At 38.4% G+C, this 15,948-nt stretch overlaps 1 protein-coding gene across 7 annotated transcripts in view; it reads right to left on the bottom strand.

The window, feature by feature from the left end:
* The window catches only part of Atxn7 (ataxin 7), a 125,517-nt gene that overhangs the window by 14,615 nt on the left and 94,954 nt on the right, over window positions 1–15,948 (bottom strand). For 4 of the 7 annotated variants that reach the window (XM_090323447.1, XM_090323419.1, XM_090323428.1 and 1 more), the window contains 3 exons: window positions 6,190–6,442; window positions 4,419–4,681; window positions 3,881–3,963 (listed from right to left, as the gene is read on the bottom strand). In XM_090323447.1, coding sequence (XP_090179573.1) covers window positions 3,881–3,963; window positions 4,419–4,681; window positions 6,190–6,442 — 599 coding nt within the window. The remainder of the gene's footprint in view (window positions 1–3,880; window positions 3,964–4,418; window positions 4,682–6,189; window positions 6,443–15,948) is intronic. The other 3 variants (XM_090323454.1, XM_090323438.1, XM_090323462.1) reach the window with 1 other exon arrangement.

Raw genomic sequence — 15,948 nt, 5'->3', positions numbered from 1 at the left:
ATGCAGGGAGGTGCATCTAGCACATTTAGTCATAAATAGCATGAGAGTATATATTGAAAGACACCTGCACATTCAGGCTTATTGCAACACTGGTCCTAATAACCAAATGATGGAATTAACTGAAGTGCCCAACAACAGATGAGTAAAGACATGTAATACACATACTATACACACAAACACATACATATGTACACTCATACACACAAACAAGCACATATATACGTATGTACACACACACACACACACACACACACACACACGGAATAAGTATTGCACAAGCACAAATAAAAATAGTCTTATCATGTAGAGGAAAACAGATACAACTAGAGGACATTATACTGTCATAAGCCAAGCTCAAAAAAGTTAAAACATCAGATGTTTTCACTTATGAGGAAACTAGACCTAAAAGATATACACACACACACACACACACACACACACACACACACACACACACACATTCATAATTACTGTGGTTAATCACAGGACATGAATTAAGCTAAGAGACTGCTAAGTAAGAGAGGGGAGAATGAAAGGGTGCCATACCTTTATAACACAGTCCAAGTATTTAAGACTTTAGCATAGTGAAACTCAGGAACAGCTTATGATCAATGCGGGACATGGGAAAGAGGCTGTAGGTAGGTAGGGACTAGTGGGGAAGATAAAGGAGAATGACTACTGTGGAAAACAGATTTGCAACTAGGAAAACAAGGAATCCCATTGGGAATGCTACTTTTAGGGGGAAGGGTGAGGAAGGTGAGAGTGAGAGAGGAGGTAAAACTGGTTGGAATACAGTGTAAACATGTGGAGATTTAACAATGAAATCTCCCCTTGCATAATAGGTCAAACTGAAAGCAAACAAAGTGAAGAAATCTGCCAGGAGAGAAGTAAAGGATTTCAGTGAAAGTAACAGGTCCTTCAGGGACCTGAGTATCCTGCCAATTCTATGACGAATTCATGACTAGTCAAGGGTGAAGACACAGATTAATGTGATGACAAGATTAGTGCTACACAGAGGAATGATACTCTTACTGGAGAGTGTGGTGGCTCATGCCTATAATTCCACCTATTTGGGGAAATGCATGTGAGGTGGATTGGTTCCAGATCACCCTAGACAAAAAATTCATAAGACCCCTATGTCAGACAATAAACAGCTATGTGTTAATTGGGCACTTGTGAGTCATGCCTGTAATCCTAGTTATCCTTAAGGCTGAGACTGGGAAGGACATGGTTCAAGGCCAACCTAGGCAGAAAAATTGATGAGATCTCTTCTCAATGGAGAGTTGGGTACACAGTTGTATGTACTTGGTAACCTCGCTATTACGAGAAGCCCAACATAGATGGGTCACCAGACAAGCAGGAAGAAAGGCCTTATGTCAAAAGTAACCAGCAGAAAACAGGGTAATGTGGCTTATCCCCAACTGCAAATAAAAAAGCTAGAACTGGAGCTGTGGCTCAAGTGGTACAGTGCAAGCCCATGGCAAAAAAGCTGGGAGATGGTGCCCAGGCCCTGAGTTCAATCCCCAGGATTGGCAAACCAAAACCCAAACCACTCCCTATCTCAACCTCACCAATTACTTGAGGTATGTAAAGATAAAATACAAAGAATAAGGAGTTATTTGGTTGTTATTAGTCGCGGGGAGGACAGGGGAAAGTAGGAAGCTACTTATCAATAGTCCCAAAGATTCAGGTAACCAAGAAAAATAAATTCCAGAGATCTGTTGTACAACATTGGACCCATAGTCAATAATACTATACTATACTATACTATATTATACTATACTACACTATACTGTGTTGGATCACACACTTAAAAATACTAAGAGACAGGTGGGTGCTGGTGGTGTACGTCTGCAGTCCTAGCTACTCAGGAGGCTGAGATTTGAGGATTGGGATTCAAAGCCAGCTTGGGCAGGAAAGTCTCAGTAAACTCAGAATAAGCTGGAAATGGTGCTGCGGCTCAAGTGGTAGAGCGCTAGCCCTAAAAAAAAGAGCTCAGGTTTAGTACCTAGGTCCCAAGTTGAAGCCCCATGATGGACAAAAGAGTGAAATTAAAAAATAAATAAAAAATACTAAAAGGCTACATGTTATAACTTAACCATGATAAAAGTTTTAAAAGAAAAACCTTGTTTTATCACCTGCCTTTCAGATAAGTTCCAAAGAGCATTTTGGATGGAAAAAAAAATGTCCCTAACTGAAAACAGGTATCACATTTCTAGGCAATCTATATTACTGCCACACAGGAAGCACTGAGGGTAAGAGTGAGCGAGTAAGTAGTTAGACATGGAAAAGGACCACATCACAGGGTAACAGAATTCTATAGAGTTTTAATGGATATAATATGGATATAATATAATGGGTATCTGCAAAATAAAAAAGAACCTACTACTCTAACTATTCTATTAATATTCCTAGAAAGGCAAAAGCTATTTTCTCTGAGATATGAGTTTACCTAGAGATTCAAGCCTAAACTTAGTATTCATGATCATCTACTCAAGATAGAATGGCAAAATCAGAATACATACATGTGTCACTTCCTCTTCCCACAGAAGAAGAGAATAAGTTTTCTTTAAATACAAATTTAAAGACATTTTATCCTGGGTGTAAAAATATATACCGAATCTCAGAACTTGGGAGGATTTTTTGAATTTAGGAGGTCAGAACAATCCTTGACAACATATTGAGATGTCATTGTTAAAAAAAAAATGCTGGAGCTTGAGGTGTCTTTCAGGTACCCCCTAGTAAGTACAAAGCCAAGTTTAAATCTTAGTACCACACAAAAATAAAGAAAAAGAATCACTACTGTAAGAAAAATTCTATGCACTAAATAAAATTTAAAATCTACCAATTAAAAATAATTGAAAGCACTAATTTTTATAATTTTCCCCTCCCTCAAATGGAAGTTTTAAAAGTTCATACTATAGACTGATTATTTTCATAGTTCTTCAACCTTTTCCAAGGGTAGCTGGGGACATTTCCAGAGAAATGTGGGTATGTTTGCTCGTGGAGAGGCCTTGAAGTTACCCATACCATGTCCCTTATTATGTTCTATATTAACATGTTATCCTTCTAAAGGAAATAAAACTTCTGAGTAAACACAAGGATCATTATATTTTCTTAGTTTACATACAGATTGATTGTATATATGTTTACAAAAACTAGAAGGTAAGGCTATCTCAAAGTCCCAGATTTTTCAGAGTGATTTTTAAAAAAGTTTATGAATTCCAATCTGCACCCCAGTGGCTCATCATAAGCATAGGGCTCTCACTTAGATCAGGAGGCTAAGATCTAAGGGGTGACTTTGTGAGCTAGCCCATAAGGAAAATCGACAAAACTCTTATCTCAAATTAACCACCAACAAGCTGGAAATTAAGATGTAGAGCTCAGGTGGTAGACTGTCAACATTTTGTATAAAAACTAAAGAACCAGCACCAGGCACAGAGTTCAAGCCCTATATCAACACACACAAATACACAGACACACACAAGGAAAAAAAAAAAACCATAAATTCTAAGACTTTTCATCTAAGTCAATGTAATTGAAGCCACAGTAAAGAATGGCTTCCTGTATTCAACCTTAAGGATTAAGTCTTTGAAAATGACAACCGATCACGAAGGAACACCATTCTCCAGGATACAAAGATATTCACAAAAACAGAATCTTTCCTCTAGGAGTATAATTCTTAGCATATTTCTCCCATCATCTCTCTTTGAGGCTTTCTTCATCAGAACCAATTTGTTCCCTCATTTGTCCAACTCAGAACAATCCAAAGAGCAGGCTTGCCCATGGCTCAGCCAGCCTGTGTGACCAGTGTGGCGCTTCTAGTGCCCTGTGCTTATCACCACTCTTCAGCTCTGACTGAATGTGGCAGGACGCCTACCTTGCACGTCAAAGACCGGGTGCAGGGCTTCTTGGTGTCAAGGTCAATGACCCCACAGTGGATGTCAGGATCAAACTCTCTTTCTGTCAAGAGCACAGAAACATTACAATGGGCTCACCACACATTCATTTATTTTGTAAATAAGAACATAGGAGATTGGCACATTATCCAAAATTATCATATAAACAAATTCTACCAAGTTATCAGTAATTCCCAAATGGATTATATTTTAATACTTCAATGGAGAAAAAAAATCACTAGAGGACCATAATTGTCATCAGATGACTGGGAAAACAATGTCTATGCAGGCATTGCTGTATTATTGCTTTTGGAAACACATTACTAGAAAGTTCTTTTAATTCTATACACACATCTCCTTACTCCTCATCCCATTCATGCAGGGTAAAAGAGAGATGACAAGCACAGTGGTTAAGTTCACTAGTTTTACAAAGTAGACATAAAGACAGAAGATCATTTGTGGCCCACAAATACCCTTTTGATATACACAGAAACGTTGTTAAGTGAAAACTGATTTTACCTGATAATCTTTTATTTAAAAACTTCCTATTATTGGTATTGTCTTCAGATTTCTTTTCCAGAGTTGGTGGTGCAGGAAGTCCTTTGCCATTCAGAATCTGTCCAGGTGAAGGCAAGTTTGGCTTTGGTATTGAGGGGCAGTTAAGGCCAGGCTTGACTGAGGAACTCACAGTAGCAGGACAGGTTGGCCCCACTGTAGATTTCAGTAGTGTGCCATCCACCTTCGGATGTATCTTTTCCACCTTCACAGAGGGCGTCATGCTGCTGGAGGTAAGAATAGCAAGGCCTGAGTATTTCAGAGCCTTGAGTGAATGGTTAGACAAGGAGGGATGAGCCTGGCTCTTTTTCAACACAGTACACCGCCAAACCCCTGGAAGATCTTAAGAATTGTTTGGAACTACTCAAGAGAAACCTTTATAGTTCTAACTTATGGAGCCTACAAGCTCTCTGCAGAGGCAAAAAGCCCAGAGGATATTCAAATGACTTTGGTCACTTTGGAAAAGTTTTACCTACAGATCTATGTGAAATTTGGCAATTTCTAGAAGAAATTTTTGCAAGAAGCAAACATGAAAAGACCACCAAAAATGACTAAGACCACAACCCTTACAGAATTGCTGGCCTGGTCCATCTCTATAGCCCTCATTTCACACAAAGAAAATCTGCACTGATGAGCTTTTGTAAACTTTGTTCAGGAGATCAGGTGCTCTGACAGCTGACAATTAACTTACATACCACTGGTATTCTCTTTAGCTTTTAAACAATTTTAGGAGTGAAAGCCAACTTTATTGTACTGTACTTCTGACAGGTGAGCAGGAGCTGAGAGCTTAGCAACTTTAGGCAAACAGGCCCATACATCTTTCTCTAGAATAGCCTGACAGCAGAGAACACTTCCAAGATTCCATAGATCGTCCCAGCTGGTAAGTAAGTCATTAAGCAATAGCAAGTGCTGGCCCCTGCTCTAAGATCAACCAGGTAGTCAGACTTTGGGCCTGAGATATGTGGCATAGTCTGAAGGAAGGTAGACCAGGGAAAAGCCAATCACTACCAGGCTAAGGGATACACTGACAAAATAAGATGTGTTTCTATGGGATTGGATGGAACATTTCTGCTCTCCTACTACAATGGGAACTCAAAGCTGGCAAGAGGAAGCATGCTATCCTCTTGGCCTCTAGATCTAAGGCTGGGCCTCTCCTCACCTTTTTATCTTGGCTATTGTCAAGACCAGAAGCAGCAGGAACACCAGTAGCTACTCATGAACTGTCTTCAATGGGCCAGAAACAATGCCTGTTACATGACAGGTACTAACTGGTACATCCCCACAATTCCAAACAGAGCTATTTGTTATTCAGAAAAATAGTGCTTTGCTCAAAGGTCTCAACAAGGAAGGGACAGAAGTAGGACCAAGTCCATTTGATTTGGAGTCTTCTCAAAGTTCCTCAACCTAAGCTTGTTTCTCCTCCTGTAGAAATGGGAACAGCAAGTCCTATTCCACAGGGATGTTGTGATCATTTAATGACAGTACACAGCAGAGCTTATTTTCAGTTACTAGCACACAGGAAAGGAGCAATAGACAAGTATTACTAATCTTCTTATTACTACCTATTACTACTCTGAGACGTCTCCTAAACCGTAATAGGGACACAGAAAGAACCAACTCAATGCACTTGAATTTCCCCAAAGTAGGCTCTTTCACATGACTCCAAGATTCTCATACTCACAGGCACAGCTCATTACCAGAAGGTACATTCACAAACCCTTGTGGCCATACTCACACTCTAGCAGGGGGTACTCTACTCTGCTGAATGGGATGCATGGGCCTGGTGTTCCCCCTGAGTGGCAGTTTCTCTTTGGGTGATTTCAACAACTTTGAGCTTGATGAGGACGCACTGAGAACTCCTCCACCGGAAGACCTGCTACTTCCGCCTGCACTGCCTCCTTTGCTTTTGGGCAGAGAATTAAAGAAGGAAAATACTGAAGTGGGAGGGACGGCCAAAGGTGGCTTGCTGGATGAGCTATGTCTTCTTTCTGAAAAAGAAAAACAAGAAAAGAACTATGTTTCAGAAAAATCTCAAATGGAACTCTTAAAGAATTACTTGAAATCAACATCTTTAGGCCAAAACATGTAAAATGACTTGAAAATTAGCTAAAAGCAACAACTTTCAGAAGGGCTTACCTAGGCCCCACAGACTTACTCAAGATTCTAAGAGTCAGTCCTGTTTCCAACACATCTTGGCATACAAGGTTTATCTTACAGAGCATTTACATTTGAGCATACAGTCATTTGGGTTTTGTTATGATACAAATGAATCCCACTAGCTTCAACCTGCACTCAGAGGCAAGATGATTCATTTATCTGGAGTCTGTTAATTGACACCACATGGAATTTTCTTCCTTTCTAGCATAGCACCTTTCTGATTTTTAAAATAGCAAAATCTGAAGAAACAAGTCATACCATTTTTTTCCTGAACCACCAGCATATAACACCAAATTAAAAAAAAATGTTTCTAGGGTTATCTTATCATACCTTAAGAATCTGTGCTAAATTTTTCCAGTGAATTATTTTAACTCCGTCCCCTTTAACAATCTCACTCAACTACAGATGGTATTGCTCCAGCTTACACCACTAAGATGCCAAAGGCACAAGACAAAAATACCACATATAGCTAGGTCTCTTTTTTTAAAAACCAGGAAGTAATTAATGGGTAAGTACAGACTACAAAGGTTTAATTAAGAATCAAGTTTTCTAATTAAGGCAATCTATAATAATGTATATATCGAAGGATGCTGAAAAAAATGTTACAATCAGAAATAAGGAAACAGTTACTAAGTACTTAACCTTAAGAAATCTATGTTGGTTGTTTAGTGACCGTCTTCAATTAAACCCTGGAATTTAAAATTGCATATTTACTTAACTCTTGAGCTTTAAAATATATATGAATATATTGTTTTAGACAAGGAAAATGCAACCATTTATGATAAATATTTTATATTCAACCTATAATTCAGAAAGAGAATTTTATACTAATTGATCTCTCTTCTTCATGCTTTTACTCTGAAGTTTACTTCTGCATAGATACTTATAAAATTATTAAAACCTCTAAATTACAAAGCAAAAAAGTACATTAATACGGACTAGGGTTACATGCATATTAAAAGTTTTAAGCATGTTAGAATCAATGACAACCTGCATCATTTAAAGGACTTACTTCTGAAGACTTATTCCTGGAGAACAGTAAGTAGTACAGCCATGCTTTGAGGTACTTAAGAACCTGATTCAGAGTAGGACAAAATGACATTATCTGCAGACAAAATTTAAACTCTCCAACTCATACAAAGGTTTTGATCAACTTAGGAACACTACACTGAGTGGTTTGTAAGTGTTGCTCAACTTCCCCATTAAGCTGTATGTGCAAGGAAAGAAAAATTAGAGTAACTTCGGTTTAATCAGTTTTCAAATTTGGTGCTTGAGATGCATTTTGTTCTGTTAAAAATTCAGTTTTTCATAGCTAGGCCTGGTAGAACACATCTTTGGTCCTAGCACTTAAGAGGAAGCTGAGACAGGTTTAAGGTCAGCATGATAAGACTATTGTAAAAAACAAAAACAAAAAACCAACAAAATTAGAGTTTCTCTTTTCTTCTTTTTTGGCAGCACTGAGATTCAAACTTAGGGTCTCACACTGGCCAGGTCTGCCATTAAGTTGTTTTCCTTCAGTTAGTTTTTAGACGAAGTCTTGCCTCTTTGCCCAGGGTAGGACTGGACCTCCACCCTCCTCCTATTTGTTTTCCATGTAGCCAGGTTGACAGGCAAGTACCATTTTGCCTGGCAGGAAACTTAGTTTTTCTTTAGAACATTCTGAACATATTCCCAAACATGTTTATAGTTTTGTTGCCTGCCCTAGATGGGTAGAGCTTCCATGAGCCACATCTCTTTCTTCGTAAGCCATTCCAAAAGAAATAGTCTTTAATCTACATTTTCACAACTGGTACAGTTCTTGGGAAAGGGATTTTCAAATGGCCCTAAACTAGTAGTTCACAATTTCAGCTTTATTTCTGAATGACTAAAAATGCTTTCAACAGCACTGATGTCTGTACCCTTCTTATAGACTGCAACTTAATTGGTTTGAGGTGTGATACAGGCATCTAGACTGTACTGTATTGTGAAGCCTAGGTTGAGTGCCTGACCTAGGCTAGACAAACAATTCAGGAACCATTAACCATGGCTGAGTGAGTTAACATCTGTACAGTGTTGAGAACATATGGCATATGGCACTTTGTTTAAAGCCTTGTCAGCTATAGCTCACTGCTACTTTGTCTTTAGTGATTTTCAAATTTTCACCAAATGCAACTATTTTCATCAGTTTTAACAAAGCCCCCACTTTTAACTTTTTTTAAAAAACTTAATATTAGTATCACTGCCTCCTCTTTACTATAATTCTAAAGGGCCTCTCAGGGGGGCATTCTTAGAATTCTGTATCTATATACAGGATTTCAGTGTGGTCAGCATTCCTACTCCCCCACCAATTAGTCACCAGCAACGCCCCTCTGCCACAGACAACCCTTACCCCTACCATTTCTAGACAGGCCAGGGTAAAGCCACCACCACTCTTAGCTGAGAGCTATTTTTTCCCCCCAAATCAATATTTCTATGAACCCATGTCTTTTTTTTCCCTGAAAAATATTAAAATCATGAAGTATTTAAAATATCCACCCAGAGTAATTCACAAAAAGCATCTTGTGCACTTTCCTTGGGCAGGTCTGTGGCACAAGGGGAAAGGAAAAAACTCCAACTTGTATTCTCGGGGCATTAGAAGTCTTAGAGAATCTTGGAGACAAAGTACAACGGTCCCCAACTTCTGGTTCAGTTTATAATGCTTTGACTTCACAATGCTGCAAAAGTGATACTTATTTAAGTATCACTGACAGCTGTTCTCTGACAGCATAAAACCAGTTCCCACCAGCCACATGATCTGAAAGGAAGAAACCCAGGTGCCAAGCTGTGCTGTCACTAAGCTAGGAAGAATAATATATTCTTGATTTAATGATAATTTCAAGTTGCCAAGGCATTAGTGGGATGCGGTTCCATCATAAGTTGAGCAGTATTTGCATTGTAGTTTTTCTTAAGATCAAATAATTAAAGAAAATTTCTAATCTAGTCAGTTCTATGATAATGCTTTGCTTTGAGACAAATTTATTCCAAAGTTATTGTTATACTAAGGAATAATCTGATCATAATAAAAATTTCCACATGCTTTTGTCTCTAAGAAATACTAAGGGAATGTAGAAAACTATACTCAGCTGAACTAGTCACATGATGTACACGAAACACACATAAGCTCAAGTATCTACCATTCACCTCAGCTCAGGTACATGTTAAGAACCACACTGGATTGCATAGGTTGTTACAGTTTTCTGTCTGATCTTCTTCCATTACTTCACACATTGTGATCCACTCCAAATCCACTTTATAGTTAAATGCCAGGACTTTTCAAGGTACATGGTCAAAATTACCTTAGTGTTTACATATATTTAACTAACATATGTAAGGTTGCACTAACATTTTCATTAGGTTCCTATCATTTTTGTGTCACAAAAGACATTTACAGTTGTGCCAGAACTCATTCTCTCAATAAACCTCCTGTGGGTTTTATTGCAAATCGTGCAGAGTGCACTAATTTTTAAGGAATGCATGTTGTTATAGCAGAATCAATGGTAACTTTTGGCTTTTTTTTCTTCAATTTTTTGTGCTCATCATGGTCAACCCTCCCTCTTTCTTTAGTTAACATCTTTCTTTGCTTATTAAGTCTTACATGGGATTTGGCATTAGAAAACCAAGACTCAAAGCTTCTTAATGATAAAAGTCTGTTGTCCTATCAGTACTTCCCCCTAAATCCCAGCTTCAACAAAAATAAAATCTATTTGAAATTAAGAAAGGCAATTTATCATGTGAATTTTTCATTCACTAAGACTTGAAGCAGATTGTACCTGTATGTGTAAAACTAAGATGGTGGCTGACAAGTGCCAGCTCAAATCCGTGTCAAGCTACTGAATTAAGTTGTTACTGAATTAAGTTCTATCACAGTACAAATGCAAAACTTACTCTGTGAGGAGCACAGAATCTAGCTTTCTCTACATAAGAAAGCAAAGATGAAAAAATTTAATTATAGCTGAGCTCGACACTGTTTAACCTTTCACTGTGTGTTCTTGTATTTACTTTGTAAGATTTTTACAGGGGTTCAGGAGCATAGCCTAATGGTAGAGTGCTCATCTAGCATGCACAAAGCCCTGTGTTTGATTTCTCAGTACTACATACACCGAAAAAGCCAGAAGTGGTGCTGTGGCTCAAGTGGCAGAGTGCTAGCCTTGAGCAAAAAGTGTCCAAGAACAGTGCTCAGGCCGTAAGTTCAAGCTCTATGACTGGCCAAAAAAAAAAAAAAAAGATTTTAAAACAGGGATTAGAAGTTTAAAAAAGTATTTCTTGTAAGATCGTAAGGAAAGTGGGCAAAATAGTGGCCAGATGCTAAGGCACACTGCTGTGTGGTTTACTGAGGAGTCCAAGCTGAGTTTTCAAAGAGCTCCTCTCCTCTCTCCAGGGCCTGGCACCAGCCCAGAGAAAGCACTCCGTCCCTGAGTAAGAAGTAAACTGTGAATAGCTCCAGTAAGTGACAGAAAGGCAGGCAAACCAACTGACAGACAAACACAAACATGGGAAAATTAAAGAGCAAGGACAAAGGTAAACAGACAGACATGGAGGGAGGATGGGGCAGCAGATAGAAGGAAATGGAAGGAGAGAAAGAGCAAACAAAAGAGATGAGGAAGGAGATGTACTGGGCCATCTTATCCCTTGAGGCTTGCTAAAATGTGACATGCAAAGGTAAGGCAAGAGGATGGGGAAAGGGGAAGAGTGTGAGGTATAACTCTGAGAAGGCATTCCCAGATGGAAAGCAACCGGCAATACTGAGCTTACAATTCTAAATTCATGCTTAAAAGTAGAAAGTATCAGCATTCAGCTATAAACAATGACTAGTTCAAAGCAAATAGTTCAATGTATCCATACTTTGTAAACAATATAATTTGTAATTTAGGTGTGTTAAAGTTAGTTCACAAACCACAAACCTCCCCCCAAAAGTAACTTCAAATGCTATTATTCATGTTAATAAAAAATCAAAATGAACATGTTGATAACATTTAAATGATAATCTCACAGCTTTAAAATATTTTATGTATTATTTAACCTTTTCCTATAGTGATAAGAACTGATGTAATTATTAAATTCTTGTTAAAAAAAGAGAACTCTTAAAGAATTCTAGTCTCAATTCACACATGCCAAAACAAATCCAGGTATATTACTGCTAGTGACCATTGTATTAGTTTGTCTCTCTTTTTCCAGGACAGGTCCTAGGGCTTGATCTCAGGGCCTGGGCACTGTCCTTGAGCTTCTGTTACTTAAGGATAGTTATTAACCATTGAGCTACAGCCCCACTTCCAGGTTTTTAGTAGTTAACTGGCGATCAGAGTCTTATAGATTTTCAAATTGAGATCCTAAAATCTCAGCTGCCTGATTAGCTAGTATTACTTGAATAAGCCCAACTGCACCCAGCTAATCTGTCCCATTCTTAGTAGGAATCACATAAGAAGGCTCTTATTAAACCTTTTACTACTCTTAATCTAAACAATTGACTTTATGACAAGTATCACTTTCAACACATAACAGCAGCAGCAGCTTCAGGCATGTATTGTGTAGAAACCACCCTATTTTGGAATTTAAAGAAATTATCTCATTCACTGATGACTATCTTCCTAACAAAGTAGATATTGTTATTTATTATCTCTGTTTTCCAGATGAGGAAGCCAAGGAATTCAAGTCAGCTGTTCAAGGTCATGCAGGCAGTTTCAAGGAAGATTGGGATTAATCCTGCACCCTGGCAAAGCACATCATAGCACACAGACAGCCACCCAACATGGTCCAGGGGTAGGCAGAGCAGAGAGAGATATAGAACAAGTCAGTAACAAGCTCATTTTCCCCAATTCAGCTATGACTTTAATTTTGGAAGAAACAAGCTCACAGTTATAGCAGAATTCTGCACGGGCTAAACATACAACATCACTGACAATTTTAGGATAAATTTAGGATAGGATCTAGAATTAGTTTAACAGAAACCTAAATGGTTAGATTTTATTTTCCCATTTTGGAAGTTTTATCCTAAAGATAAACTATGTTCATCTGCCAGTATAAAATCCTCCCTGTCTACATATACATACCTGGGCTACAGCGGGAGGGGGGTAATCTGGAGTGAATCTGACAAAAAGCCACCACTTGGACTGCACTTCTGGCTTGACTAAAAAGAATCATTGATTTCCTAGATGAGCAGTTTGTTATAAAGGGCCATCAGGAAGAGCTGCACGTATTCATTCTAGAGAATTAAGCTGATCTTCAAAGCAAATGCAATGATATGTCTTCCTTGTCACTCTGGTTGCCCTCCTGGTAGAGGTTCAGTGCCAATTGATAAAGAGTCTTGGTCTGAGATTGCTTCAACAGAAGTCAAAGTAAAATAAGCTTTTAGATTGCTTGACCAAGGCAAGACTCCAAACTTTGGAGTCAAAGACATGTAGGTCCAGAAAGTAACTTCCTCTGCCAAGTCTTCTTTGCAGTGCTCTTGGGGATTCAATGATCAAGAGCTGTAATGCCTGCAACCCAGAATCTACTGTGGATGAGGTGCTAAGATCACAATGGGGAGTCTACAGATGTCCTGTCTGTTCAGCGAGTGCCAGTTATGGAATCAGTCCTTCAGACAGAAAAGTACTGATAAGAATGCAGAAATCACTTAAGAGCAGATCAAACTCACTTATCTTTTCTAGTGTGATAAGGGTTGAGCTCACCTAATATTCCAGGAAGATAAGAATGCTCCTTCAATTACAATAAGGTTATAACCCAAGAAACCTGTCATTAATTAAAATTATCCTAAGTCAAAATGTGTTTAATGCATCTATGGAACACTGTTGTACACCATCACCGTGCACTGTCTTGGTCTATTTCCCTTGTACTCACAAGTCTGACCAGAAGCTCCAGCTCCCAGCCACTGCTGAGCAGCTGATAAACAGTGTCAAAGTGTCTGTAGCTTGAGGAGAAATCTAAACTAAAAAGGCTCTGCATGTGCAGTCAATATTTATCACTTTTATACCACTGCAAAATTCTAAGTTAAACTACCCAACTTGGAATTAAAGTGTTTTGTAAGAGCAAGGGAAACAAGTCATTTAAAAATGAAAAAAATCAAATCACTTGAAGACGATGTTCACATGGGTAAAATTACTATAAAACCAACATGTAGCTTTATTTTACTGACAGAACTTCATAACATTTATGAAAGAATCAAGTCCCAAATTCAGTTTAGGGCTCCAAAGATAAAAAAGGTTAGATTTTCAAAGTACCAATACTTAAAAACCTCAGCTTTCCTTGAAAAATGTTTTGGACAGATTCAGTAAAGTGAGGTTGAACAGTATGCATTCTGCATAGAAAGGCTTTAAAAAAATATGAATCTATGCCTTAAGGAATGCTTAATTTCAGGCAGTTTCTCACAGCCCCATCCCAAAATGTCCACAATCACTCTCCCATTTCAAGCTCCTATTTCAAGCAGATGTTGACTAATCAAACTTACACGTGGCTATACAAGGTAAAACCATACGTAAACACAAATTCTTCAACTGAGTCCTATAAAAGTAGTAAGAATGCATATATCAAAAGCTCATTTTAGAAACTTTATTATGCAACTTCCAATTAACCCAAACTGTCTTGCTTCACTTTCAGGCTGCCAAACAAAAAGGTGAGGTATCAGCTGAGTGCTTCCGTCTTTTACAAGGACTATGGCCAAGATTATGACTTGGAAAAGATCATGGGTCAAGGTCTTTTTTTCAAGTTTATTTTACTTATTTATTTTTTGGTTGGTCCTGGGGCTTGAACTCTGGGCCTGGGCACTGTCCCTGAGCTCTTCAGCTCAAGGTTGCCACCCTATCACTTATGCCACAGCACCACTTCTGGTTTTCTAGTGGTTAACAGGAGATAAGAGTCTCATGGACTTTAGTGCCCAGGCTAGCTTTGAACCTTGATCCTCAGATCTCAGCCTCCTGAGGATTACAGCTAGGACTACAGGCATGAGCCACTGAGAAGTCCTAGTACTTCTTTCTTTCATATTAACTTGATGAGCGATACCATTGTTTAACTTAGCTTTTTGTCATTTACAATTGAATCATATTTCAGATCTTTCATCATTTCTACACATCTGAAATACTGATAATGGACCAGACATTAATTTATCAATGTCCTAAGCAATACTCCATGACAGTATAACTGAGTTTGATGATATATATATATATGACATATCTAAATGAATATAGATATATCCTATTAGAATTGGTATAGGATTTAAAAATCACATCACAGACTACGTAGATTAGTATTTAGAAACTGCGACCGCTGTAACTGGTGTTACTTTTTCCTGTAAATTTTGTTTTTAAAAAGCACTCACAGGTAAGTGCTAAACAAAGACTCTCTTTGTGGCAGATACTTTGAAAATTTGAAATGTGCCTTATCTTTGGTTTACTTTCTTTAGGTTCCCAGGTACTAGATGAGAGTGCCATGGAGGAGGCAGGTATAGGTGTGTGTAGACCCATTCTGAAAGGGATGTCATCAGTGGGAAAGTCCAGGAACATTCACCCCAAGTTAAGGAATTCAAAGCTGACCTCTGACACTCAGTCCTCAAAAGACAATTAGCTTATACTGGGTTGGAAGGCAGCCTCCAAGCTTGTTTAGGTGGATTACAAATGGCATTGGAAAACACTGAGAAAGGAAAAAACATTCCGCATCATTTCCACTAGAAAGAATAAACTGAAAAGGATGGCTTTCCTAACTAATTAGTTCCCAACTGCTTCCTTTTTCCAAATGCATTTTCCTCCCCTGATGCAGAGGTGCTTTTAAATTAAAATGTAAGAGGAAAGTGCAGAAAAGAGTCGTTTAAAGCACTTGGGCCACTTGAAACAACTTTTCACCAAAGGTCTACAATCAAATTATCAAGCTCTTCATGAAAGAAATAAAGGCCCCACTAAAGTATTCAGGTTTCTTGGCATTCCACTTCTCTGAGCAGAGTGTGCACTGCAGTATACCATTCACAGTGGTGCATGAAAGCGAACAGATCACAAAGGGCAGATTACAAGGGAGAATGACTCCACTTTAGTGGGGGAAGGGACAGGCATGAATGGATTGTAAATAATGTTGCTAAGAAAGGAGCAGAGATATGGCAACTTCAAATAAACCTCTTGCCAGGAATTCTTCCCAAGAGATCCTTATTTATGAACTTTGCTTACAAGAATGTGAAAAATATGAAACACTTCAGATGGGAAGAGAAGTACTACATTTGATGATGGTTGATCATGGTTGCTTAAGAGTATAATATCTCATTTTTATAATCACTGCCGTAAGGAGGCTTGAATAAATGAAAAATGAACTGTCTGAATGGGCATCTGGGGCATTCAGAAGAGCA

This window comes from Megascapheus bottae, chromosome 2 (assembly GCF_031878675.1).
Source record: "Megascapheus bottae isolate mThoBot1 chromosome 2, mThoBot2.hap1, whole genome shotgun sequence".
Classification (NCBI taxonomy): domain Eukaryota; kingdom Metazoa; phylum Chordata; class Mammalia; order Rodentia; family Geomyidae; genus Megascapheus; species Megascapheus bottae.
Note: the sequence above shows the minus strand (reverse complement) of the source record. Positions and strands in the feature narration are given on the sequence as shown.